The 26779-nt window shown below is 36.1% G+C and overlaps 1 protein-coding gene across 2 annotated transcripts in view; it reads left to right on the top strand.

Moving 5' to 3' along the window:
- The first annotated feature begins 1033 nt into the window (after nucleotides 1-1033).
- The window catches only part of TAF2 (TATA-box binding protein associated factor 2), a 59356-nt gene continuing 33610 nt past the window's right edge, over nucleotides 1034-26779 (top strand). For both annotated transcript variants that reach the window (XM_090283417.1, XM_090283418.1), the window contains exons 1-13: nucleotides 1034-1389; nucleotides 1811-1865; nucleotides 5060-5220; nucleotides 11802-11920; nucleotides 13668-13809; nucleotides 14995-15226; nucleotides 17552-17736; nucleotides 18709-18822; nucleotides 19986-20085; nucleotides 21891-21976; nucleotides 24641-24776; nucleotides 25754-25908; nucleotides 26617-26731. In XM_090283417.1, the coding sequence (XP_090139543.1) occupies nucleotides 1307-1389; nucleotides 1811-1865; nucleotides 5060-5220; nucleotides 11802-11920; nucleotides 13668-13809; nucleotides 14995-15226; nucleotides 17552-17736; nucleotides 18709-18822; nucleotides 19986-20085; nucleotides 21891-21976; nucleotides 24641-24776; nucleotides 25754-25908; nucleotides 26617-26731 (1683 nt within the window). In that variant the 5' untranslated portion in view covers nucleotides 1034-1306. The remainder of the gene's footprint in view (nucleotides 1390-1810; nucleotides 1866-5059; nucleotides 5221-11801; nucleotides 11921-13667; nucleotides 13810-14994; nucleotides 15227-17551; nucleotides 17737-18708; nucleotides 18823-19985; nucleotides 20086-21890; nucleotides 21977-24640; nucleotides 24777-25753; nucleotides 25909-26616; nucleotides 26732-26779) is intronic.

Consider the following 26779-nt stretch of genomic DNA (forward strand, 5'->3'; position numbering starts at 1 on the left):
ACAATTAACCAACATTTAAATGTTATTGAAATTTATAACATCATTTTTACCTTATTTACATGAAATACAGATACGATGGCTTCAAAATTATCTTTCCTGTCTTCCAATAATGTTTTTCTGCATCTATGTGGATCATTTGTTTTATTTTTTAACATAAATACTGAGTCAGCAGTGCCTAGTGAGGATCCTGGAGTTTGAGTCAGAGTATCTGGGGTCTGATCACATCTTTTACAACTGAAACCTGGGAGCCCCGTGAGCTGCTGGTTTGTGTTCACACAGCAAATCAGAGGCATGGCCCTCCTGGCTTCGGGGACTCCCCAGGCGCCAGCCCCCAGTCCCTGGCTCATTGCAAACCTTGCCCCATATTTCACGGTGTGCGCTTGCGCTAGACCTTGATAGCTCTCAAATTTAAATGTTCCCTCCTGTTCTCACCTCACCCAATAAATACACATATATATTTATGACCACGTTTTATTAGGGCAACGTGACGTCACGGCCAGAAGCACCACTGTGCGACAGCACACCCTTTCCTCTGAGCACCAATGTGTGATCACGCAACCTCCCACGCGGCCTAACCCTGGACACTGAGCAAGACGTCGTTCCTGCCACACGCTGACACTTTCCTGCAGAAGCCTTTCCGAAAGGACCCCGCTCCTCCAGCGGCAGGAACCACTCATCTGAAAACCCATAAATGCGGTCTTGTGCTTGGACAAGACTCGCTAGGCCGGTGTCACACGTGCTCGACAGCCGTGGCACCAGATGACCCGGCCAGCCAGGGACCTCCCAATCCCACGTCTGTCCCACGAAGTATCCCTGGAAAGGCTCCGCACCCCAGCCAGACCCCCACCCCCCATGGGGCGGGGGACTCAGCCAATAAACATTTGGGTTCGCTTTCCTAACCTCGCAGTTCCCATCCGCTCGATATGATACACAGAAAGGCGAACACAAAACCGTGACAGGTTCGCGCAAGCCCCGCCCACTTACAAAAACTTCCGGGCCTCGTCGCTGTCCCTCTTCCGCTGACGTAGGAGGTCGTAGGTGACAGGAAAGGTGTCGGCGGAGGGTGGCTTTGACTGGTGGCCGCAAGGAGCATCCCCTTGACCGGAGCTGGGCGTAGTGCGGCTGAAAGGAACCTAATTGAGGGAGCAAGTTGGACCCGGCGGTCGGGAGGGGCCGGACGTGGGCGCGGAGGGAGCCCCGGCCGCGGAGCGGGACCGTGGGGCGCGGGGCAGAGTGCGGCGCCGGAGCCCGGTAATGCCCTGCAGCCCGCCGGGAAGCCGGGAAGCCGCGCGCCGCGGGGCCCCTCATGCCGCCGACTGGCTTAGAGCCCGCCAGAATGAACAGGAAGAAAGGAGACAAGGGCTTTGAAAGTCCAAGGCCATATAAATTATAAGTATTTTTTTCTTTTCCAGGTTTTGTTTTCATTAATGATACTTTGTGTGTTGGCTTGAAACTGACGTGGTGGGGCCTGAGGAGCCCCGTGGGAGGTTAGGACGCGCTCGCTGGGATGGCAATGGTGTTTGTAGCGCGGAAACGCTGCGCGCGGCGGTGTAATCCAGCAGCCTTCATGCCCCTTGCAGCTTACTAAACCTTTCGAAGGTGTTAAGCTCTCCAAAGAAATCGACTTCCGTGGCGGTTGCTAAATTTAAAACAAACAAGTTGCCCAAATTTGTAGGATTTTAAAGTGAAAGATAAAAGTATGATTTTTGAGCCGCTTGGAGCATAGTCTTCGCTTATACTTGGATAGAATTATGCTTCATTAAATAATAGAAATGTTTTCTTTATCTTGTTTTTATATTTTTTAATATACAACCCATCAGGTCGTCTGCATCAACAACATAAACTTCCAGAGAAAATCTGTCGTGGTAAGTATACTGTCAAAAATTATAAGCAGTAACAAATCCCCCCTTTACAATTCTTAGAAACTGTCCCTTTCCAGATTAATTGTTTCAAGAATCGGTGAGAATTAACATTCAGATCTCTGTGACACCTTGCCGTTCTTTTTACTTTTTTTACTCGCATTTCCTGATTAAAATTTTATTCCTTTTAATCTGTTGTGGAATATGGAAGTCCGTATTAGCAAGCATTTTAGATTTTTTTTTAAAAAGCAGAATAAGCCCATAATGAGATTTCTTCTATGAAAAGATTGAGGTTAGAGCACACACTGGCTTAGCGTGGCTGCTAAGAGGCCGGTTTTGCTCTGTGATTCTTGGCTGACCTGGTTGACGTGGGATTGCTGGTTAATGAAATGTTAGAGGTGTTTGAAATCTAGTAACGCCCCCCTCCCCCATTTCGATGTATAGATGGCAGATATGTTTTCATTCCAGAAAAGTCCTTGACAACGCAAGTACTTAATTTTTACTCTCTCAGGGGGACCTGTATTAAATAGGCCAACAGCTTAGTGAAACCTCGTTTTCTTTGAGTTACGGCATGAACTTTGCAACTTGTTTACTTCGGATGAGCTGTATAGATTCTTAAAATGTCATCTTTTCATAAGATTCATAGATTCTTAGATTTTAAGGATCCATAAAGATTCACTCAGTCCAGTTTCCTCATTTTAGCAATTTCTCTTTCAATATTCCTTGCATATGATTCTTTTGAGTGCAGTCTGTCTCCAGAACATGTGCATTTAACAGTGACATTATTGCCCTGACTCGTGTAGTACATGCTCTGTAAAATCTGTAAGTGGTCCAGGAGTAGCAATGGGAACGAGGTCTCCTGTTTCCCCTTTACTAATTTATAGTGAGTGAAAGAATAAGTAGCTTCTTGTCACGGGGGATGTAAGAGACGTTTTATCTAAGTCTGGAAGGTAGAGGAGTTTTTCCAAAGGTTGAATGGCAGGAGGGGTGGTTACTTAAAGTAGGATAGGGGTTCTGGGAGGATGGTCAGCTGCGAAGTGAGGGGAGAGCAAGGAGAGGAGAGTGAGTGAGAGGTTGGATGACCTGGGGGGTTTACGGTTACCCCACTTGCTGAGGTTAACGGATTGGAGGCCAGTTCGTGGGTCTGAATGGTGCAGGCAAGTGCTTATCGCGGGTATTACGTTCTATTCCCCCACCGCGCGACAGGTGAAAATCGCCAAGTAGGAACCTTACATTTATCTTAGTATTTATATATATTCTGAGGCTTTATAAACCCTTCCCACACACTTATAAACCGTTCCCAGTCCCTTATTAACCTTTCCCACTCCCTTATTGACCTTTTCCACATTTTTATAAACTCTACTTATGTTCTTAAACATACTCTACACTCTTAAACCTACGTAACTTTAACAACATACGTATACAGTACCGCAAAATCCCGCGATATAGTGAGAAATGCGCGATAAATAATTAAATGTAATATTTTAAAAAATCCTGCGATACAGTGAGGCCGCGATAAGTGAAGTGCAATATAGAGGGGGACTGGTGTATAGGTCAGGGCTCTAGGTGGCGTCAGAGACCTGATGACACCAGGAGGCAGGGCTTTTCTTGTCTTCATGAAACACACCCCTTTCACTAAGCCAGATGCTGTTCTTCGTCCCACCCATGTAGCTACCTATTGACAGCACCTCCCATAATCTTTTCTGGTTTACTTTTGACATTATCTTGGTTCTGTTCTTATCGTTCAGCTCATCCAAGCTCATTTATGTATATTGGTCATTGTATTGCTCGTATGCTAATTAAGGGGATTTGGGTCTTCCTCCCTACAGTTGCTCACAGTTTATAGCGTTAACACAAGGACTTCATCAACAATATTTTTGCACTTGTTCTTCTCTGTTCTCATTTGCTTCTACATGGATCTGTCCAGATGGTCTAATTTAGGAATGTACGGTTCTCCTGTTACTTGGGAATGGGAGGTAGTGGGGGAGGAAGCTATGGAATCGAGGCTTTTGAGCAGTTGGGTTGAACGTTATCTAAAAATTCTTACTTTTTGTTAAAGCCTTAGACTGAGAGACATTATAGCATAGTGGTTGAAATCAGTTGGGATTATTTAGAAGTGGATTTGAATCTCAGTTTTCCACTTATTAATGATATAATTTCTTAACTGTGTTAACTTAGCTATAAAAGGTATAGTATAGTTGTTATTTGAAAGTAGTGTAATATCTGGCATTTAATAGTGCTCATTAAACAGTAGCCATTGTAATTGTTATGATCTAGTCTTCTATGTTTATTGCCTGCATTTCATCTTAGATATTCCTGTTGCAACCTCTCAGCTTTTTCTCTTCACTTTGTAGCCCCTGAAATGTTACTGTTTCATGCCCTCCCACGGTCATGTTTGAGAAGTCAGTGTTCAACCCAGGATTTGAACTCACTGGACAGATATTCCATGTTTCATTGGTCTGTCTTCCCATTTGATTCAACACAAGAGGGCAGTGGCCAGCTAGTATCTTGAGCTGTGTCTTGTGTCTTCGGTACATTTTTCAGATAGATTGCTCACCACGCAGCTAGCTTGGTAAAACTACATGTAAATGGCCTCTGCTCTACTTGGTCAGAAATCATACAGCATCTGCTGCTCTAAGTGGCAACAGTATATTTTCCCTGCTTGTCTGAGAATCTCTTGTAGCTCTGGCCTCTTCACATGCCCTGGTTTACCTTCCATGAGCAGAGAGAGACTCATACTTGCTAGCTTCGTTGGTGTCATTTTCTTACCTGGGTTTTTTTTTTTTTTTTTTTTTTTGGTGGGGGTGGGGTGGTGGGCATGTTCTTCCACTCACCAACCTAGTTTTGAGTTCTTTTCTGCTCTGTCATTTTTTTCCCTTCCTCCCTGTTTGGGTTCCAGTCTCCCTATAAATTAATATATTTGAGAGTAGCGAGTCCTTTTACTTTTTTCATAGTAGAAGGTATCATTTTCACTGATAGCAAGTATGAACTACCAGGATGATAAAGTGTACATAATTCACACCCACTCAGTCACTAGACTACCCTGTTTGAAATGAAGATAACTTGGAGAGCACTCGTATGTATGTAGCTATGTGGGGTTCTGTCTCTGGAGTGTAACTATGTGTAGTAGTAGAAATCAAAGAAATATGTTCCAAAACATACCAGTCCTAATTATAATGAAGTTATTATTGTTTTTACAGGGATTTGTGGAACTGACTATATTTCCCACAGTCGCAAACTTGAACAGAATCAAGTTGAACAGCAAACAGTGTAGAATATACCGAGTAAGGATCAATGACTTAGAAGCTGCTTTTATTTATAATGATCCAACTTTGGAAGTTTGTCACAGTGAATCAAAACAGTAAGTTATATACTGTAAAACTTGATATTTCTAACAGTCATTGTGCTCATATGATTAGATTATTTTTCAATAGATTTTTCTAAGATGATTATTAGAATCTGGTTCCCAGGTTTGTTTTCGTCTTGTTTTGTTTTTCTAGTTATTTTTTAAAGATTTTATTTATTTGCCTTTAGAAAGAGGGGAAGGGAAGGAGAAAGATGGGGAGAGAAACATCAGTGTGTGAGAGAAACATTGATTGGTTGCCTCTTGAATGCCCCCAGCTGGGGATGTGACTCACAACCCAGGCATGTGCCCTGACTGGAATTGAATCAGTGACCTTTTGGTTCGTAGGCCAGCGTTCAATCCACTGAGCCACACTGGCCAGGGCTGTTTTTCTAATTTTAATTTTTGTTGCTTTTACCACTCTGCACATTTCATTCAAGAAATTTTACTAGCTCTGCCTAGCATGGTAAATTATTAAGTTTTCTGTCTTCAGGCTACAGTTTTAAAGAAGTACTATTGGAGAACTCTTTTTTCTTAGCCACTTTTTTTACTTCTAATGTTGTAAAAAAATTTCATAACTATTAAATGTAATTTTTAATAAGTTAGGTGGCCATCATAATCTGTAGACCAGAGACTACTTTAAAATATTATATAAATTATTTTTACTACTTTAGAATACCATATAAAATATGTCTGAAATGTCTCATTCCTTCACCTCAAATAAATGTTGCATGTATTGAGGCTATTTCTGACTTTTATCAGTAAACATATATTGTTGTGATCAGTTTTATGTTGTGCTTTTTTATTTTAAATACTTTGTTTTTACTTTTTCTTGTATAATATGATAGGCTTCATTCTTTATTATTTTTATGGTTAGGTAATATTCTACTCATTTATACCATAGTTTGAATGATTATTTTCTAGTTGTTTGGCATTTGTATATGCATAATTTCCAGATTTTGTTATCATAAATAGTGTTGAATAAGTATTTTGGAACAAATAAGGTTTTTCTTTTTCTTTTTTTTTTTTTGCCTTTGATTTTTATTTTATTTTTTAAGGAAAATAAGATTATTTATTGTTAAGGCTCTTTCTTGGCATTTTACTTGAGTACGCCCCAGTAGGATTTCTACTGACTTAAATACCGTTAACTAGGTAGGCATTTGTATTTTCAAAGCTCTGATAGCATTGGAGTATATCATTTCTGTGATTCTCAGTGCTTTGGGGTATAATGTCCCAAATGATAAACTTTTTTAAAAAATAATAAGTTTTTTTAAAAATTACTAGTCAAGATACTAGTCTAGATGTGTGATAGTGCCCTAAGGTAGCAGTTCTCAGAATATGATTCCTAGACAAGTAGCATCAACAGTACTTGTAATCTGCAGATTCCCAAGCACTACCCCAGCCCTGCTGACTGAGAACCGGGGCTAGGGTCCTGCAGTTTGGTTTTAACTGCCCTCCAGGTGATTCTGATACAAGTTAAAGCTTGAGAACCACTGTCTTAAGGGAATGTGGAGAGTTGAGGAAGGAGGTTTATCCCTAGATATTTATGATCCCAATAATCACTGGTTTAGAATCTTCGAACTTAGGGGAGAGAAAAGGAAATGGTACTGGGAAAATTCAGGAAATCTCTGAGTTGCTCCTGTGCCTTCCCATTTCATAAAAGTGATCAGTTGCAGAAATTTTATTGCTTTTGCAACCACACTTGTAGAATTGATATAAAAGACATTACAAAATCATCTGCCTTTGGAGTAGTAACTATATATGGAAACCAAGGAATGGAAAAGGCCCCTATGAAAGGGCAGGTGTGGGAGCCACTGCCTTGCCGGAAGGCCAGAATGCTAGCTAGAACTCTGAATTTGACGACAGAGTAAAGCCTCTCCATCTGCCAGTCACAAAGCACAGTGTTTAGATACCTGCTTACCAGTTGTTGCTGGTCACGTCTCAAAGAGGATAACCTGTGACAATGAAATGACAAGAACAGCGGACCCCAAATCGGTTGAGGAAGCAAGCACGCTTTCCTGTGCTGTGATTACTGGGAGGTGTTGATAGCCCTTAAAATTTTTCTCTAGTGGTAGGGAAGATTCCTCATGACTTTTAGTTTTAGAAGTAAAGAGAAGGAAGTCATAAAGCAGAACCTTTCGCAAGGTTAGGAATTTGGGGAAGATCCTTGCTGACTACCTCTGTCTTTCCGCCTAGCTCTAGAATCTTTTTCTTTTTTTTTAAATCTTATAAGAATTTGTTTGGCCAAACTGAATGCATCCCGAGAGGCAAGATCTCAAATGCTCCCTAGCTCTAGAATCTTGATTCCTTTTTAAGAAAGATGCCATTAGTTACTTTTGTGGTGTTTGTTTATTCTCTACTTTAGAATTTTAGTAGACAATAGTTTTTAGAAGTTCTTAATCAAATTAGCCTGTAGGGTAAAAATGTATAGATGGTGTGTATACACGATTAAGTTATTGCAGAATTACTAGAGGAACACTGGAGACTTTTTTTATTTTTTATTTTTTTTAACTATTTTGTTTATTTACTTTTAGAGAGAGGGGAAGAGAGGGAGAGAAATGTCAATGTGTGAGAGATACATTGATCGGCTGCTTCTCACACGCCTGCATCTGGGGATCTGGCCCACAGCACAGGCATGTGCCCTGATGGGGAATTGACTGAGGACCTTATAGTTTGCATCCATAGGGTTTTTTTCTTTTCTTTGTTGTCTACTTTTCTCTTTTTAGAATAAAATAAATGTGGACTTTTCTCCGCATGGGTAGCCTACAGTGGCTGACTTCTTTCTCTCCTGTGTTTCTCTCTCTTCCCTAGATAGGGTTTGCCACTTTGAGAAGACCTTTCTGATTTTGCTTGAAAAGTTTCAACTCTCCAAAATTCCAAGAGTCTATTTAATTCCGGTCTCCTGTCTTTATTTCCACTAAGGAGTGGCAGTAGAAATTAAGCTATCTTAAGATATAAATGAAGTATCTGTTGATTAGAGTTGATTATTTAAACTTGCTGTATTTTTTCAAAGATTTTCTAGGTCCTGTATTTTAACACAGACTTCTACATAGGGGTTTTAAATGTTATTATTTTACTAATACTATATAGTAGAAGTGGTTGATTCTCTTATTGATTATAGTTAAGTGAGATGGATAGTTTTATGTTTTAACTCAACCATAATGCCTCACTTCCATTTGTTTTAATAATATTGCTTGGAATTAAGTTGTCATAGCTGTAACATTAGTCAACACTTCATCAGAAATTTTCCCTGTGCTTTTCTGCCTTCTGCTTGAATGCTTCCAGCTCTGGAGAGCTTGCTATATTTTATAGTACCCCTTTTATTATTTTGAAATGGTAGAAAGTTCTTTATTACATCAAGCTACAGTCTGTTATAATATTTACAAACTTAAATATTGTTTTCTAAGTTTTCTCATTTTCTGTCTGCAAAATATCAATCAATATTCTCAATCATTCCTCATCTAAAATTTTTTCTAAATGTGTTACTGTCCTCTACCCTTCTCGGGAATGCTGTCTGGTTTAGCATTGTGTTTTATTAATTGTGGTGATCCTAGAACTAGGTATAGTTCTTCTTATTTGGACTAATCAGTACATGCATAGCAGTAAAACCATTTTGTCCTTATCCATTTCATGTAATAATGGCTTAGTGATGATGAACTCCTTTAGCTTTACCTTGTCTGGGAAGCACTTCATCTGCCCTTCCATTCTAAATGATAGCTTTGCTGGATAGAGTAATCCTGGTTGTAGGTCTTTGCTTTTCATCACTTCGAATACTTCTTGCCAGACCCTTCTTGCCTGCAGAGTTCCTTTTGAGAAATCAGCTTATAGTCTTATAGGAACCCCTTTGTATTGTAGGTAAAAGAAGTTAGGTACAAAAGAATGTGTATTAAATATATATCACATTAGATACTTAAGTATGACATTTGATGTCATAATAATGGTTGTCCTTGGTGGTGGAAATGGAGCTTGATTAGTGATTATTGGAGGGCACAAGAGGGCTTCCAGGGGCTGGTAGAGTTCGATTCTTGCTCTGCATACTGGCTGCTTTGGTTTTGTTCAACTTTATCCTGCTGCATACTTAGAGTATATGTACTTTTCTGATGTTTGTTGTGCTTCTTTGAAATTTTTTTAAATACAGAAAACGTTTACAGATAATTGCATCTTAAGTTTTGCAAAATCTGCACCTATAGTTTTTTTTTTTTATTTTTTATTTTTTTTTATTTTGGTTTTTCAATTACAGTTGTCCCCTCTTCCCCCAATTTCTCTCCCCCACCCAGCCCACCCCCCCTCCCGCAATCACATCCCTCCCCGTTGTCCATGTCCATGAGTCTTCCATACAGGCTCTTTAATTAAACCCTTCCCTGACTTATCCCCCTTCTCTCCCTCTCCCCTCCCCCCTATTGACTGCTATTCTGCTCTTTGTTCTATTTAGTTCCTTTGTTTGTGTTGTTCTTTAGTTTCCTGTATTAGGTGATATCATGTGGTATTTTTCTTTCTTTGCCTGGCTTATTTCACTAAGCATAATTCTCTCTAGTTCCATCCATGTTGTTGCAAATGGTAGGAGTTCCTTCTTTCTTTCTGCTACATAGTATTCCATTGTGTAAATGTACCACAGTTTTTTGATCCACTCATCTACAGATGGGCACTTAGGTTGTTTCCAGCACTTAGCTATTGTAAACAGTCTGCACCTATAGTTTTAAGAAGCACATGTTCTTTCTTTGACAAAGAATGAGCAGATTATTTTAATTTAATGTGGGTGATTATAATAGGCTCTTAGAGAAAAACTCTTTTAATCACCTTAACTTACCAGTTTTTCAATATCCTCTATAGCATTACTCGTTTTTCAGCTGTGTTTCCTTGAGGAGGACTGGGAGTTGCTAGTGGTGATTATAGGGCGAGGGCACATTAATATTTTGTAGTCATTATTATTCTGAAAATTGAAAACACTTATAATTTTTGGCTTTTAGGAGGTTATTATGAAAGGAAACATTTGATTTTTTATTATGAAAACAAACACTGAAATACAAACCATGAGAAAGTTGTTCTTCATAACTGACTTCCTAATAGATTTCATTTCTAATGTTTCAACATTTTATTTGGACCACTTTACGTTTTCTCAGAAAATGAGGACATTAACAGAATAAGTTCCCGTAAAGAAACTAAGCAGCTTAGTATATAACGTTTAAATTTGACATTTTGTATAATGATTATTTTTACTTTTGAATTTCACAGATAACTGGGGGAAATTACAAGTTCTTCAACTGCCTTTCAAATTTCCTGTATTTGAAATTTTATTGGAGAGAAATTGTAATCTATTGATGTACAAAGTAGTCTTTAAAATTAGATGTTACATTAACTAAATGCTGGCAAGGATGAGGAGGAGCAACTGGCACTTTATTATTCTGCTGGTGGGAATGCAGAATGGCATGGCCCTCCTGAGAAACAGTTTGGCAGATTCCTGCAAAGCTAAGCATATATTTGCCATATGACTCTGGAGCCACACTTGTGGGTATTTGTGCTCCAGACATGGAAATTACAGTCACAAAGAAACTGATACACAGTTGTTTGTAGCAGCTTTATTTGTGATAGCCACAAGCTGGAAACAACCCAAATGTCCTTCTGTGGGTGAATGAATAAACAACCTGTGGTACAGTCTATACAATGGAATACTGTTTCGTGTAAAAAGCAACAAACTACTGATGCATGTAACACTTTTCATGAATTTCAGAGACATTAGTGAGACAAGCCAACCTCAAAAGGTTGCATTTTTATGGTTCCATTTATTTGACACAAGGCATAGCATAAGAGACTTTTGGGGGTGATGGAACTGTTCTATATCCTGATTGTGGTGGTTATACATGTGTTAAAATTTATAGAATTATATACCAAAGAAAAAAGTTACTTTTACTGTATGATAATTTAAAAAATAGATAGTATGTGACAGTTTTTATTGTGGTCCTGGAGTTTTTACACCTTTTATTTTACATATTTATCTAACAAATTGTTAAAATTATTGAGCAGTCTGTTTAATGACTTAAAATGACTTTATGTTATGTAATTGTTAAAACCATAGTTAATATTATATCCTTTCTAGTTAGTAGAGAGGTGGAGATGGGGAGGAATGGCCTCTGTCAAGTTAAGAGTATATAATTTGAATGTTTTCTTTAATGGCTTTTCCTTTTAATCACTCTGTACAGTATATAAAACTTGTCTTTTTGACGATGTTAAAATTTTATTAAGCTAGTGAAATTGTCACTACTTTACCTTGTGGATTCATCTAATGGCAAAATGATAGACATGTAAGGGGGGACCCCCCAACAAAACCAGAATTATCTTTTGGAGGGCTTTGGCATTCCAAAATTGAATAATGTGATAATCATAATAATCACATGCATGGGTGAGTGGACTGGGAATGTCATTGAATTTGTAGTTCAGTAGTTTTAATCATGGTAAATAGAGCAACAATTGCTTGGCTAAAAAACATTGTGACGAATTATGTAAGACGATGTAATGCTTTCAGACAAATGGTATCAAATGTTTTAAGAAAATGCTTGATGAAATATATGGCTTATTGTTAAATTCTTTTTTTAATTCCCCAGGAGAAATCTCAATTATTTTTCCAATGCTTATGCAGCTGCGGTTAGTGCTGTGGATCCTGATGCAGGAAATGGAGAACTTTGCATTAAGGTTCCATCAGAGTTATGGAAACACGTTGATGGTAAAATACCAAGAACATACTGACTGTGTAACATGATTACATTAGATTCCGTGACTAGAACTTTTACGTGAAAATGATGTCAAAATTGTAAATTGAAATATACACAAGTTGGAATCTTTTCTTCCCTTAAGGATCGCAGGCTAACAGGAAAACAATCAAAGGCTGTGACAAAAATCAACTTATTTCACTGTTGTTTTTAAAGTGGAAATTATAAAAAAAATTAGATGGATAAAACAGTTTGTCAAGATTTGAGAACTCATACAATATCAAATTAGTTTAGAATTATAAAATTTTATAGCTGGAAGGATCCTAAACAATCCTCTGGCTTAATTCCTTCCTTTTACAGAAGAGTCATCTGAAGTCTGAAGAGAGTAAGTGACCTGCTGAAAGTCACTAATTAGTAGTAGAGTCAAGGCTAGAACATAGGGCTTCTAACATGCACCCTGTACACTTTTGAGCATAGTTTTATTATTTTTAAGTTTATTTTCTTAAAGTTATAGCCATTTTGTAATTATTACATATAGTTATTATACATAATGCCTTTATTTTGGCCTTATATAAATTAACCAGGTTAAGGAAGTAAAAGACTTTTTTTTAAGGTTTTATTTATTTATTTTTAGAGAGAGGGCAAGGGAGGGAAAAAGAGGAGAGAAACATCCATGTGCATTTGGTTGCTTCTCACACACCCCCAGCTGGGGATTTGGCCTGCAACCTAGGCATGTGCCCTGACATGGACTCAAACGAGCGACCTATTAGTTCGTAGGCCAGTGCTTGATCCACTGAGCCACAGCAGCCAGGGCCGACATTTTGTTTTGGTTTTACATGTTTTGGGTAGTTTTTGTTCATGGGGGTGTTTTTTTTTGTTTTTGTTTTTGTTTTTGGCCGGGGAAGAGGTTTGCCCAATTTAGGGGACAGGCATGGAAGTTCATCATTTTATGTTCAGAGACTGGAGATAGTCCATATGGTTGTAATGTTTTGGGGGAAACAAAAGAACTTTAACCTTATTATGAAAACAACGCATTTATTCTGTAGAAATCAAGGAAGACAAAAAAGCATAATAAATAATGCATAATATAAATCCTTGAGTAGGCATTCCTATCTACTCCACCCTTCACTTCTTTACCAACTCCTCATAGCAACTGGGGTTAACTATCTGTAGGGTATGTAATCGGAGAATAAACTTCATTGGTCAATCTGATTTTGTTTTTATTTTTTATTTATTTTTGGCTTCTTCGTTCTTTTATTTTTTTAAAAATTAAATTGATTGGGCTGGCATTAATAAAATGACATGGGTTTCAAGTATACAACTCTATGATGCATCATCTTTATATTGCATTGTGTACTCACCACCTAAAGTCACATCTTTTTCCGTCACCATATATTTGACCTGAAAAGTAAGTTTTGAATTGGACCTAGAAGGACTTAAGTGTCTGATGTGGGAGTTTTGAATTTTTGCCTTTAGGCAGTGTAGCATTGTCAGGAATGCTGGCATGAGGACATAGCATAACCAGAGCTACATTTTGGGAGAATTAGCAGTGACTAGAATTGAGTAAAGGCAGGCTATTGAGCTAACCGAGGTGGAGGGATGGTGAATGCCTGAATTAGGTAAAGTAGTGAGGTTTTTCATGTAAAACTGAGCCTTTGATTCCCATTTTATGTTCAGTGTAAGTCTGCCCTTATTACCTAGACCACCATTACTTAACTCTATATTTATGTATCAGTGTATGTGTGTATTTATTTGTTGCAGAATTAAAGGTCCTAAAGATACACATCAATTTTTCTTTGGATCAGCCGAAAGGAGGCCTCCATTTTGTGGTGCCCAATGTAGAGGGAAGTATGGCAGACAGAGGCGCTCACGTTTTTTCTTGTGGGTACCAGAATTCCACAAGGTAGATGATTCATTCTTACGTATTTCGGTTAAGTTTACTTTTCAGTTGTATTTTTTCTTTGTAAATATAATACATGTATTTAGAGTAAAGTGAGGAGTACCAGCCAGCTTGATCCCCCAGACTTCTTCTCCCTCGTCTGAGTCTTGTTCTGTTTGTCTTGTTCTGTTTGTCATTCCTCCTCAGTCTTATATCTTTCCTCTTCTCTCTCATTTGCAAGTCTCCTGTTCTAAAATCATCTCAGTTCTTTTGTTTTTTTAACTTTATATTGAAGTAAAACAGAAAATTGCACAAGTTGTAAGTAGAAAACTCAATAAATTTGCACAAATGGACAAACCCATGTAATCCACACTCATCAAAAAAAAAAAAAAAACGTTCCCAGCATCTCAGAGTGCCCCCTCCCACGCTCTTCCATTCACTACTTCCCTACCAGCTATCCTACCTAAGGGTGATCACCGTTCTGATTTCTAAAATACCAGATTAATTACACCTGTTTTTGAACTGTATATACATGGAAGCATATGCATTATGCTCTTTATATCTGGCTTTTTTGTTGAACACTAAGATAGTGAGCTTTAGCTTCATTGTGTGTAATTGTAGTTCATTCTCATAGTTCTATAGTTCATTACATGTTATTGAAATATTACTTCGTAATAAGTATTTTTCTCCTCAGATTATTAACTCCTCCAAGTCAGGGATGATATCGTATACTTCTTTGTGTTTCAATGCCAAGTACAAACCCTGGCACATAGTAAAACCTGACCTGGATTTATATATGGGTTTACGAGCACTGTTTGAATTTGAACGATGCACTATATACTCCAAAACAGTTTTCTAACTTACAGAATAAATTCTGAATAGTAATCATGTGGAAATGAATGCTACCTCAAGACTGACTGATGTGAATATACAAGTGAAACATTATATTAAAGATTGCAAACTAATTGCTTCTATTTAGGGTTTGAACCAAAGGTACCACATGATATATTTACTTAATATGGCCAAATATTTGGAGACGAGTTTCTATCTTTAATCAAATTCTTTCAACTACACAATAAAGAACTTCAGTAGTCAAATAGCTAAAGTTTCTTTTTGTAGTCTATGAATGTTAAAATAATTTATACATGGGGAAAGCAATGTACGTTACACTTTCAGCATACTTTTTTATACTGTTGATCTTTTTTCTAGATTTTGGTTCCCATGCGTTGATTCCTACTCTGAATTATGTACATGGAAATTAGAATTTACCGTAGATGCTGCGATGGTGGCTGTTTCCAATGGAGATTTGGTGGAGACAGTGTACACCCATGACATGAGGAAGAAGACCTTCCATTACATGCTCACCATTCCAACAGCTGCATCCAATATCTCCTTGGCCATTGGACCTTTTGAAATCCTTGTAGATCCATACATGCATGAGGTATGGCTTCTTACACCTTCTTCTCCTTTACCCTTTCACGCCTGAGTAAAAGAAGGATATTAATGAAATACTAAGGTTCTCTTAACTCTTAACTGTCAAGAATATTACTGGAGGGAAAAGGTTTACTTGTCCGATACGTAATTAGTGTTGTGAATTCCTGAATGAATTCCTTTCAAACTACAGCGATAGATAAAGTTTCAGATTTTTTCCAACAGAGGGCTTCACATTCAAAAGAACTTTAGGTATGCCTTGATTAGAGTATATAGGTTGATTTCTGTAACTAATTCACTCATTATTAATGTCATCGTCTTATTTGGTGTATATTTATGAATGTTATAGTCCCACCTCTGGATCTGAAAGATTGCAATTCGGAATTAAAGAGCAAGATTGGTTCTTGCTTCAATATGTAGAGGAAAAGAGAAAAGGCTGAGGTGGGGCTAGAATTTTGGTCTACAAACTCAGGAACACTTCTTCCAGTTTCCTCCTGTTCCATGTCTGGCAACAAATCATTTATCGATTTATAGGTCAAATAGTGCTTTTATGTTTCCCCAAGCCTGAGACTTCTTATGGTTAGAAAGTCATTCATTGGTTATTGACGCTCTTGGCTACTGTACGCATTTAAAGTAGCATTGCAAGGAGTTTATTATTTACTGTTAGTCCTTTCTGTTTTCAATTTTAGTTATTATTATTTTTAATATAAGGCTCATACTGTGTCCATGTGCATCTCAATAGCATTTCTTTGAGTTATGTGAACAAAAAATGAGAGCAACCAGGTTTAGACTGTTAGTGGGCTCCTTGATATGCTCTTATGTTTGCTTTCCTGAAATTCACAAGATTTTTGAAATCACTCATGGAAAATATTCAAGATACTTTATGAATAGTTTTGCTTTTACTTTCTTGACAATGTCTCTTAAAACTGTATCCACTGATAAGATTGGCAGTGAATTATATTATCTTTGGTAACTGATCAACTTTAAAATCAACATTTGATGAGTACCTACTTTGCATTTGGAAGAATTCTTTTTCCCACTCTGAGCCATTGGATGAGGTAAAGGTAAATGACAGTCAAGTGTTTTTGTTGAATACTTAGAGCTCATCCTTAGTTTTCCTCTGTCTCAAATCGTTTTAATTTTTGCCCCAGTTTCAGTAGATTTGCTATCATGTAGGTTTGTCTGAAAGGGAATTCTTTTCTTTGTAAGTATTTTACTTTTTGTTTGTGTACCAAAAGGAGTGTTAAATCATGATGCAGTTTGGGCCCTGCCCGAGAATAATACATAGACCTTCATGCCTCACTGTTATGGTAGTTTCTAAACTGGTCTTTTGTAATGCTGTCAGAAGAAACTTTTTATCATGCATTTAAACTTTCTTTCCTCCACAATCCTGCAGTAATCAGAACTCTTTGGAATGGCTTTAAGATCTTCTAAAATTTGGCTTTAATATTCTTTTCTAACTTTTTTCTAATACTTTATTTGTGTTCATTATATTCAATATAGTTTACTTAGATTTTCCTAATTGTATCTTATTTCTTCCTATTTCTGACACTGTTGAGGATGTCCTCCTCTTTTCCTCTCCTTGCCTTTCAAACTTTTGTCCAATTCAAAAAGATTAGTTTAAATTCTATCTCCCTCCTGAAACCTTGCCAGGTCATTCTAGTAAGAGTGATCTCTGACATTGTTGATGCCATTTGTTTGGCACAGGGTCATAAATTGGGGCAGTGAGATGGAATGTGATATTTGTGTGTCGTGTCCAAGGTGTGATGTAGCCTAGTAAGAAAATCAGAATTACTGATTGTATTGTGGGCATTTCTTATTTTCTAACGTGATAAACCCCCTGCAGCTTTCAATATGTAGTTGAGATGGTAGAGGAGGACTATCATAATTTTTCTCTATGTGCAGTAAAGACAGTATGATTAACATTGATAATTATTAAAATAGTACTATGACATGTGCCCTGTTCACTAGGTTAGGTACTTATATATAAAAGGTAGATCTTTTAAGTCTTGGAGATTTAAATCTTTTCTAGTTTTGTATGCATATGCAGAAGAATTTTTAACTTTATTTGGAACCAAAGTTTTATTTTCATTGGGTCTAAGTATTTTACAGACTTAATATCTGTCATAAATTTGATTTTTAAGTACTGTAAATATTTTGTAAATATAGTAAAAGTAATCTCTAATGTCATGCTGGCGTTTTCTTTCAGTACCATGAATTTGTGAAAAAGAAAAGAAAAGGAGTTATGTGAACATTTATCCATAATCGAGATGCTTAGGAAATTAAAAATATTAAAGTTAATTTATTTAATGATCTTCCTTGCTTTTATTTTCAGGTTACTCATTTTTGTTTACCCCAACTTCTTCCATTGCTTAAACATACCACATCATATCTTCATGAAGTTTTTGAATTTTATGAAGAAATCCTTACATGTCGTTACCCTTACTCCTGCTTTAAAACTGTATTCATTGATGAGGCTTATGTTGAAGTTGCTGCTTATGCTTCTATGAGCATTTTTAGGTTGGTATTTCTTCAGATTTGAAGTGCTTAATTAGGGAAATGATGTGAAGGCAGGTTATTTATTTTATGGTCAATTTTAAGATGTGTTTTGAACTTTTCTTTAATTATAGTTGGCTTTGTAGAAAATCTAGTGTTTTTCAAATTAAAAAATGTAAGAAAGTATAAAGAAGAAAATTTCAGAATAACCCAAATGATTCATACTATATTCATCCAGAATTAACTGATATTAATGTCTTACATATTTTTTAAAAGTCTCTTTTTGGCTTATGCAATTTAAAAAATTATACAAGTTATTTTGTGGATTACTAGTGAGGGTTCTTTTTTTTTAGTATTACTTAAAAATTCATTTATATTGTCATAAATTTTTTTGTAAGTAAAAAAAAATTTTTATTTTCTTTCATTTTCTGCTCTCTTTACCTCTCTCCCTTCTCTCGTTCCTTGGACAGTTTCAAATCTTTAGGAGTTCTGTGTGTTAAGGTCAATCATTTTACCCTATCTAGACCTAAATTTTCTTATCTGTAGATAGAGGATAATAATTCTTCCTCTGTATTATCCAGAATGGTATTAGAATGGTCCAATGGGTCAGTGTATATGAAAGCATTTAATAGAGCACAAAAAATTAATAATTATTTGGAAAAGATTTTTCAAATTAGAAAAGCTCTTTGTAGGAGGATTTGTTTCTGATTAACATATCTGACTGAAGATGTTTCCCCCTCGCCCCCCAAAATAAGGTGTATATATATTTTATGGAAATCAATGGGACACATTGCAATCTTTGCTTTAAGCAAAATATATCAAGATTATGGATTTAAGCCAAATTTTGAGAAGATGCTAAAGCTCTTTGGGAGAATATTCTGCTTTTTCTCCTTTATACCTAACTTAAATCCTGTATTTTAAAAGTATGATGATTTTATCTTGACTCCATAATTGTTTATTTCTCGGTTCTAACTCACTGTCTCTCTTACGTCCCAGCACAAACCTGTTGCACAGCGCCATGATCATAGACGAGACGCCTCTGACGAGAAGGTGTTTAGCCCAGTCCTTGGCGCAGCAGTTCTTCGGTTGTTTCATATCCAGGATGTCTTGGTGAGTAATTTCCAAGTTTACAACTCCTGAGAAGAAGAACTGAGAAATTTTGTTTTATTTTCTTTCTTGCAATGTAAGCTGACCTTTATGCTAATGACAGTTTATTTTAAAGATACTGTTCTATACATATTTAAAGAAAAAGAATGAGTATAAATTTCATCCTAAATTTTTGGCCGTGAGTTCAATATTGTTAGTTCTGTAATTTGCAATAAGAATAAGGTAAGAATTTTGATAGCAATAATTTCTTAAAAAACTGAAGGAATACTATATATAAAAGGACTTGAATGTACAGAAAACTATAGTTAGAATTCTGATGTCAGTGCTCAGTGCAATCAGTCACGTTCAAGGTAATGTTTAAGGCAAAATAATGGTCATCTACAGTAGTGATAATGATGTAGGGATTTTCCGCTAGTGCCTAACTTCGTACTGATTTACTTGAACGATATATAAAGAGCACTTTATTTTTGATTAACTTGAGATAAATTTGAAGAAACACAGGAAAGCCCCTTAAGATTATAATTTATAACTGTGACTATTCTGTACTAAAAATAGTATGTAAATATGGTTTATTTTCCCCTCTCATGTTGGAGGAGGAGAGGGCAGAGGGTAAAGCCTATAGATTTGTAACTTTCTTAAAATTACAGTTTCACTAAAGAATGATGCCTGGAACATGGTAGGGGAAATGTTTGAATAAACAAATAAATGAATGGGTAAAGATAAGAATGAATGAATGATGTCAATTGCCTTTCCTCTTGGGAAACTAAAAAATTAATTAAGTAATTAAGCATCAGGTCTTGGAATCCCACTGACAGTTATGCCTGGGGTTGGTAATAATAGAATATGGACTTGAAGAATCCAGCAGTCCGGTCCTGGCCACAGGCGAGAGTGTTTTTGAGGCAAGAGGGGAGCGGCACTGCTGGTGCGGAGCACAGACCAGGCACAGTACCCGTGAGCAGTCCTGCGGCTCAAGGTAAAGCCAGGTGCGAAGGAGGTACACGGAATGGACGAGTAGAGTTCAGCTGGAAGACGTGGGGAAGCCAGATAATTTGTTAATAACTTTCATTTTCTTTAAGAAGGCAGAGAAGTACACATGACACCTGTTACCTCAGTCTTATCTGAAGAACTTTTATGCTTAAAGGTTCATATTTTTACTCTTTGCTTAGGTCTGATGAATGGGTACTGAAGGGAATTTCAGGCTATATTTACGGACTTTGGATGAAAAAAACTTTTGGTGTTAATGAATACCGCCATTGGATTAAAGAGGTAAAAACAGCTAGAGCCGTTATCCACTTAGAAGTCAGTAAGACGTGCTAGTGTTCTCCTGATTTCCAAGTTGCATGTCCTTTATTTATAATAACTGTAGAATACTAATTGTCATTCAAAGTCTCTTAAGTTTTTTCCAGTAAACTGAGAATCACTGTCCTGAGAAAGATCAATGGTCTATTTTTTCTGGTTTCCATTGTCACTGTTGGCCTCTGAAAACTTTTCTGCTGTGTAAGAGACTGTTTAAGCTTCTTAAACATCAAGTTAGTCATTGGATACATTCCCACTTGTCATTTTTATTGTATCTCTCTGTTTCCTAAACTTCTTTAGACTTAGAGCCCATGTTGTGGAGTCAGATTGCTCTTCAGCCCTCCTCATACATTTACAAGCTTTGTTACTTTGGTTAATCTTTCCAAGCCTCATCTGTGTAAGGAGAGTAGTATTAGTACATGCCCCATGGATGGGGATTATGAAACATCATACATGTAATACGCATGGTGCCTTCTACATAGTAAGTGCTTATTGTATGCTGGCTCGCTTTTCATTGCATTTATGCTCCTGTCATTGTTACTCTTTTTCCTATAATTTAAAGATTTGGCCCAGAAGAAAAAAATCAGCTGTACTTTGCCTAGCCCAGTCTATTCATGTACATATACATTTTAATCATATCATGCTTAGCTGCTTTCTTCTCAGGTGGAGAAATTTTAGCCTTTAATATCCTTATTAAGTAGACCCCTCCACCTTCTCCCTTTTCTCACTTTATGTACCTTCATCCTCTAGGTCTGGAGTAAGTAAGCCAAAGGTAATTGTAAAGGATTTCAAACATTTAGAACTGTGAAAGAATTTCTACATCTAGAACTGAATAGTTCATTCTTCATTTCAAAAACTATTAATGAAGGGAAATGACATAGAGCACTTACCATGTTTTGGGCACTATTACAAACATTTTATAAATGTTAACTATCTTAATCGTCCTAACTACTCTGTTATTATCCCCATTTTACAGATGAGGAAACAGGCACAGAGAGGTTAAGTTATTTGGCCAAAGTTACACAGCTAGTAAGTAGTAGAGCCAGGATTTAGACCTGGCTTTTAACCACTTCTCTATGATTTTTACTACTTTTCTCTCTATTCTGCTTGTATGTTATTTAAACTAGTCATGAATTTCTAGCACGGTTGTGTTGTCTTTTTTTTTTTTAACTTTGATGTATGTCATATTGGAGAAGACTGGAAGAAGTTAAAATGTTAATTCCTGTCCTGGCTGCTGTGGCTCAGTGGATTGAGTTCTGGCCTGTGAACCGAAGGGTCACCGGTTTAATTCCCAGTCAGGGCACATGCCTGGGTTGTGGGCCAGGTCCCCAGTTGGGGTGTGCAGGAGGCAACCAACTGAATGATGTTTCTCTCCCTCTATTTCTCCCTTCCTTCCCTCTCTCTAAAAAAATAAATAAAATCTTTTAAAAATTGTTAACATTTGACATAATTTTATCCTCATTTCTTTTTACTTGCCTAAATTCTCCAAGAAATAAACTTGGAAAACCAGTTAGAGAGGTCGGGAAGATCCATTAGGAGAAGCTGGCAGCTACTGGCCAACCCTGAGGTCACAAAGTAGACGAGGCCTTTTAGGCTCTGTCATTCAGCCAGCTGTGTGCTGTTCTTTTCTATGAAAATGTAAACTACTCTCCAAATACATTTAATTGATTTTAATAAATTTACATTCTTATACGAAGAAATGAGAAATTGCACTTCAGTTTTAAATTCATATGTAAAATTTTTTTTCACAGACTCCAATTTTTATATTTTTTTAGGAGCTGGACAAAATAGTGGCATATGAACTGAAAACTGGTGGAGTTTTACTGCATCCCATATTTGGTGGAGGCAAAGAGAAGGATAAGTATGTTTATTGTTCAAAGATGATACTATAAACCTTGTTTTATGGGATCAGCCTTTTAGGATAATTTCTATGGTGCTGAGGCCCACACAGACCAAGGGGATAGTAATAATAGTAGATAATAATATTGAGGCCACAGACACTGGTCATCTCATTTCTACTCTCAGTGCTGTTTTTATTGCGTGTGATGGCTATAAATGGATTTCAGTGTTTAAAAAAGACTTAAAAAATACAATGTGTTTCTTTTTTCCATATTTTTTAATGCTACTATATTATACTCTTACATATTGAAAATAATGGAAACCTGGCTTTTAACCACTTCACTATGATTTTTACTGCTTTTCTCTATTCTGATAATAATAATTTATTAATAGTTTATTAATAATTTATAATTATAGTATCAAGACATCATACCTATACCTATTTATTTGAATCTTCACCTATCTAGATACTTATTTACTCTTTCCTTTTTTCCTTTCATTTCCTTCTCTCATCTTTCTTTCTCTTACTCTTTTTCTGTTTTTTAGCAAATCATTGCAAAGGAGACAGCCACGTAAAACAAAATAATGGTGCTAGCAGGGATGCTTATTTGTCCTAAGGTCCATGGATTCCTAAAGGGAATGTGGATTAAATTGGATGGGAAATTTTTTATATTTTCACTAAGCATAAAGTGAAATCTTACATTTTTTTAGTTATGTAGGCAACAGACAATGCTGTGACTTTGTCAAAATAGACATGGATATTTTCTTGACACATTATAGTTGTTAGCAGCTATGTTCAAATATTTTTCGCACTCATCATTTCCTCAAAATGACTACAGTAGACCAATACTAGCTAGATCTTATTATTTAATGCATTGATAAACTAGCACATATATAGGTATATCATAATTTTAAAAATATTTTGATAACTGTATTTTATGTCATTGGCTTTCTTTGTAACCCTGTAAATTTTATTTTGCATTTTAAACTGGTTTCTCAGATGAGGCTGATAGAATTAACCAGGTTGCCTAAGTATCTAAAAGCACAACAAAAGTTAGAAACTTGAAATTGTATAACCAGTGACCTTTTTTGTTAAGGTCATTGAGACAAGATTCAGTTAGTGGAAAAGCATAGGAATTTGGAGTTAGAGAAACTTGGAGTTTTTATCATTAACTTTTGTGATCTAAGAAAATTGCATAACGTTTCAGAGCGAGTGTATGTGTGTGTGTTTTAATGTGTGACAGTGATGATCTGTGATCCATCTCAGTCAGGTTGGTTGTGAGGGTTATTTGAAGTAAAGCTTCACCACAGCACATGCTCACTCAGTGAGCGTCAGTTCCTTTCACGTTCTTCCCCCGGCGCCTGCTACATGGCAGCTCCCCAGGATATGATTAGCGCTTTCGGTGTGAGAGTATTGTTCGCACAGGGAGCTTTTACCTTGGTTCTGTCCCTTTATTTAGTTCTTGTTGTATGCTTAAGTTTTAAAATTTATTTATGTATAAAAGCAGCACATGAATAATGCTCTTGAAGAAATTAAGAACACAACGGTTTAGAACTGTGTGGAGTGAAAAGTAAAAGATCCTTTTTAGACCTTTTTTGCCACCCCTCACTCCCACTGAAACCTCTTCTTGGGGATAACCATGATTATAAATTTGGTGTATTGTCCTTCAATATGTGGCCCTTTTTTTGCCTTTATGCATATATGACATTTGTAAAATTAATTCAGTCATATGTATATTACTGTGTACTTTTAAAAATATTAACCATATCTATATATTTTGGCAAGCATTATATATTAACTTTTGTTCCGTTTAAGAGCTACATAGTATTCCATTATACCTTGGAATTTATTTAACTTTTTCCATATTTCTATGTATTGCTAAAGCTCATAAGCTTATAAATCTTATAAGCTTAGAAGTAATAGTGAAATATAAAAGTAATTATTTAAATACCAAATTGATAAATATTTTAAATTTCAATATGCTACATTTTTAAGGAAGTATAATGACTACTCTTATACATTGGTTATAAGAGTATAGTTTGGTACAGTGATCTTGAAGGGTAATTTGTTGGTATCAATCAAAAATTTTTAATGGGTAATTTTTAGATTCACCAGTTCTAGGTGTGTTATATAGAAATTTTACTTTTAAGTGTTTGCCATACAAAATACTTGCACATGTGTAAAAAGATAATCACTACAGTATTATTTGAAATAGTGAAAAGTTGTAGACATCTTAAATGTTCATATATGTCTTTCATAGCTTCCACTAGACTTGACCTTTCTTTTAATTTACAGATGATCTTCATGTCAGAATTTAAAACTTTTTGCATACTCAATCTGGTTTTTATGTCCTCCAGATTTGATTTGATTTTAAGTTTTTGGAAAAAATTTTTCACCCCAAAATCATGGAAAGAAATATTTTCCTTTGTTTTTAGTATTTTTATAACTGTTTGTGTGTTAGACATGTAGTTCATCTTGATTTTGTTTGTGTGTGTGTGTGCGCGCATGCGTGTGCGTGCGCACGTGTTTGTGTTTGTGTGTTTTGTAGTCTTCCTAGTGCTCTCATACTAAGAAAATTACTACGGTATTCTTATGAGATTTCGTATTTATTGTCTTGATGTGGCCATGAAATTTACTGTTTACTTAATATTCAAGTTTGTTAAGTAAATCTGTTTATTTGTTTAGTCCAGCATCCCATCTGCACTTTTCAATAAAGCATCCACATACTCTGTCCTGGGAATACTACACTATGTTTCAGTGTAAAGCTCACCTTGTGATGAGATTGATTGAAAACAGAATCAGTATGGAATTTATGCTACAAGTAAGTATTAAAGTTAAGAACTCAACCATTCTGTTTGTGTGTCATCTGAGTACTATTGTGAAACAGGGCCAGATATCTGGGTAAGGTGGCGTTCTATTCGTCATTAGCTGTAAGCTCACTTAGCCCCATGCTTTTTGTTTGTTTCCTCAGATATAGAATGAGTATCAATACTTGACTCGTTTAGTATATGGTTATTATGAAGGTGAATGTAAAGCCTATTTATGCCTATAATTTTGTGTTTGACATTATTTAGAATATTAAGGATGAAGTGCTATTTAGAAATGTTTTCAGTAGGAAAAGGCAAACTTATTTAAAAGATGCTTATTTTTTCTATGGCTAAATTCTGTGATATATTTTAAGCCAGTTCTGGTGTAGGTCATTGAGGAGTAATAGTTGAGGTAGTAGAAACCAGATGTATTCTAAATGTTCAGCTATTTCTTTTCTGCTAATGACATTCTTAGAGGTAAGCAAAAAACAGCTTTTTAGTACTCTTTTTCAGTTTGCTCTAAAATTAAGTTTCTTTAATTCTTTTGTCCTTCACCTTGCTTTTAGAGTAAAGAACAAAAATTAAATTGGAGGTGGTCTAACAGGAGCCAGTTGACTTTCTTGAGTGGTATAAATCCCCTCAACTTCTTAAATGAATAATGTTTAGTTTCTCTGTAAAGTTCGTAGCATAATATATTATAGGTATTGTATATTATTATTATTATAATTCTTGTAAACTATTTGGTGTTTGACCAAGACATTATTAAAATTCAATTATATTTAGAGGAAGAATGTTTATTCTGGCTGTTTAAATTTTTGCATGCTTCTACTGTTGATAGTCTTTAGAACAATCTATATAGTGAGATGTGAAATTATTGTCTTCCATAGTTGACTAAAATAAAGTTATATTGCAAGGTGGTTTAGTATTGAAAGCAAAGTATATTATATTACTAAATGACATGAAGTTACTATGTAACACTTTATCCTTACAGGTTTTCAATAAACTGCTAAGTTTGGCTAGTACTGCTTCCTCTCAGAAGTTCCAGTCACATATGTGGAGTCAGATGTTGGTTTCCACGTCTGGGTTTTTGAAATCCATCTCAAATGTCTCTGGCAAAGACATTCAGCCTTTAATAAAGCAGTGGGTGTATCCTTTAAATAACAGTTTAACAAATGGGGGAAGGGAATAAGGTTATGTGTGTAAGGAGGAGGAGGAAGAAGAGGGATTTGGGGGATGAAGGGAGGCAAGAACCATTTATAATTCTAAGTAATGGTAAAAATAACCAGGTACTATAAATCATTTCCTGTAAAGTGCTTACTAATCATTGAGCTATCTCACACACACACACACACATACACACACACACACATACAGACACACACCTGTACTATTTATAAAATTTGGCATATTTTGAAATAGTTTTTAGATTAAGTACAGCAACAAGCTTGATGGTAGGGGAGGTAAATAATTCATCAGGACAGGCATGTGGGGTCACTTGTAAGATTCAGTGGTCTGTGACTTGTAGATGTGGTTAGAAGTTGGCACAACTTGAGTTGTGTCTTGGAACTTTTTACAAAGTTTTTACATTTTCTCCTTTCGTTATATTAATAGCCCAGTTGAGTGGTTTTACTTCTTTCAAAACACAAATTTCCTAATGTTTCAGAAATTCTTTTTAAATCTGGGGAAACATTTTTCACAAGAATTTTGACTACTTTGCCACCTGCTTCACAATGAAGCATGCTTTTCAAGCTTTGAACTGATGGGAATGGATTTGAAAATTATTACTGTCACTATAAATAATTTGTTTAGTATATATTCATTTCAGTATGCAGAAATTCCTTTACAATTCTTCAGAGACCAGAGTGGAGTGGTAAAATTTTATGGAAGTTTTGCATTTAATAGAAAACGAAATGTCTTGGAATTAGAAATAAAACAAGATTATACATCTCCTGGAACTCAGAAATATGTGGTAATTTTTTTTCCAAAATGACCTTTTGCATTGCTTTCTCCCCATTAC

The sequence above is a fragment of the Furipterus horrens genome, unplaced genomic scaffold, assembly GCF_987537825.1.
Source record: "Furipterus horrens unplaced genomic scaffold, mFurHor1.1.pri manual_scaffold_7, whole genome shotgun sequence".
NCBI classification, from domain to species: domain Eukaryota; kingdom Metazoa; phylum Chordata; class Mammalia; order Chiroptera; family Furipteridae; genus Furipterus; species Furipterus horrens.